The sequence below is a fragment of the Galeopterus variegatus genome, unplaced genomic scaffold, assembly GCF_000696425.1.
Source record: "Galeopterus variegatus unplaced genomic scaffold, G_variegatus-3.0.2 Scaffold3077, whole genome shotgun sequence".
Lineage (NCBI taxonomy): Eukaryota > Metazoa > Chordata > Mammalia > Dermoptera > Cynocephalidae > Galeopterus > Galeopterus variegatus.
Genome location: NW_007729188.1, coordinates 60,786 through 61,763, shown reverse-complemented (window position 1 = coordinate 61,763; position 978 = coordinate 60,786). Strand labels below are relative to the sequence as shown.

General features: G+C 43.4%; 1 protein-coding gene across 1 annotated transcript in view; it reads right to left on the bottom strand.

The window, feature by feature from the left end:
* Window positions 1-978, bottom strand: part of PTGR1 (prostaglandin reductase 1) — a 39,497-nt gene that overhangs the window by 18,215 nt on the left and 20,304 nt on the right. Inside the window, exon 7 of the mRNA XM_008583904.1 lies at window positions 19-174. Coding sequence (XP_008582126.1) covers window positions 19-174 — 156 coding nt within the window. The remainder of the gene's footprint in view (window positions 1-18; window positions 175-978) is intronic.

The following is a 978-nucleotide window of genomic DNA, read 5'->3' as shown; positions in this document are numbered from 1 at the left end:
AGTCAAGTTTGTACTTACATTATCAAAATAACAATCATAACCATCAGGAGAGGCTTTTTTCAAAGTTTCTTCCAAAGACGCTACTGTCTTGTAGTTAAAGGCAACATCAAATCCAATCTTTTTAAGGTAGGCAACCTTTTCATCAGATCCTGCTGCTCCAACAACTTTGCAGCCCTAAATGGGGAGAACAATGGAAACCATTAATAAGCCACAAGCATGGACCAACTCCACTTTCCCAGTCTACTATGGCCAGGTTCCCCCAAAATACCCTTTTAGTGTGCCAAGCCACATATATGAGAAACACCATAATGGGCTAACAGACCCTAAAGGTGAAATTAGTCCCTGAACCAGGCTACAACTCAACTTCAGCTTGCCTCTGACCACCACAGATCTCTTCTACATTTTTTTTTTTTTTGGTTTGCAGTTCATATTTGCTTGGCTTCCCTGATTATTTTGGGGCTTCTCTTCCCTTCCAATGATGTGTATGCTATCTCTTGGTGCACTGGTTCTTTACATTATTATTTTGGCTCAGCTCTGTGACTCCCATATCATAGACTCTACTGGTAACTGCCCCCTTATTCTTTGATTTGGTCCAAAGCATTGAACTAGATGTTGCCTAATCACAGAGGAAATAGAGAGCATTCTGAAAAGCACTTTTAGGATGTGTGAAGGTTAATTCTAGGTGTCAACTTGGTTAGATGAAGGAATGCTGAGAAACCTGGTAAAGCAGTCTTTTCAGGTGTGTCCATGAGGGTGTTTCCCGCAGAGATTAGTATGAGAGTCTGAATGGCCTGGGTGGGAAAGAACCACCCTCAGTGTGGGTGGGATCCATCCAATCCACTGGGGGTCCAGAGAGAACAAAAGACAGAGGAAAGAGGTGAAGCTCTCTCTGTCTATCTGCTGGAGCTGGGATACACTTTTCTCTCCGGTCCGTGGACATCAGAGCTCGAGACTCTTCAGCTTTTGTGTTCCAGAACT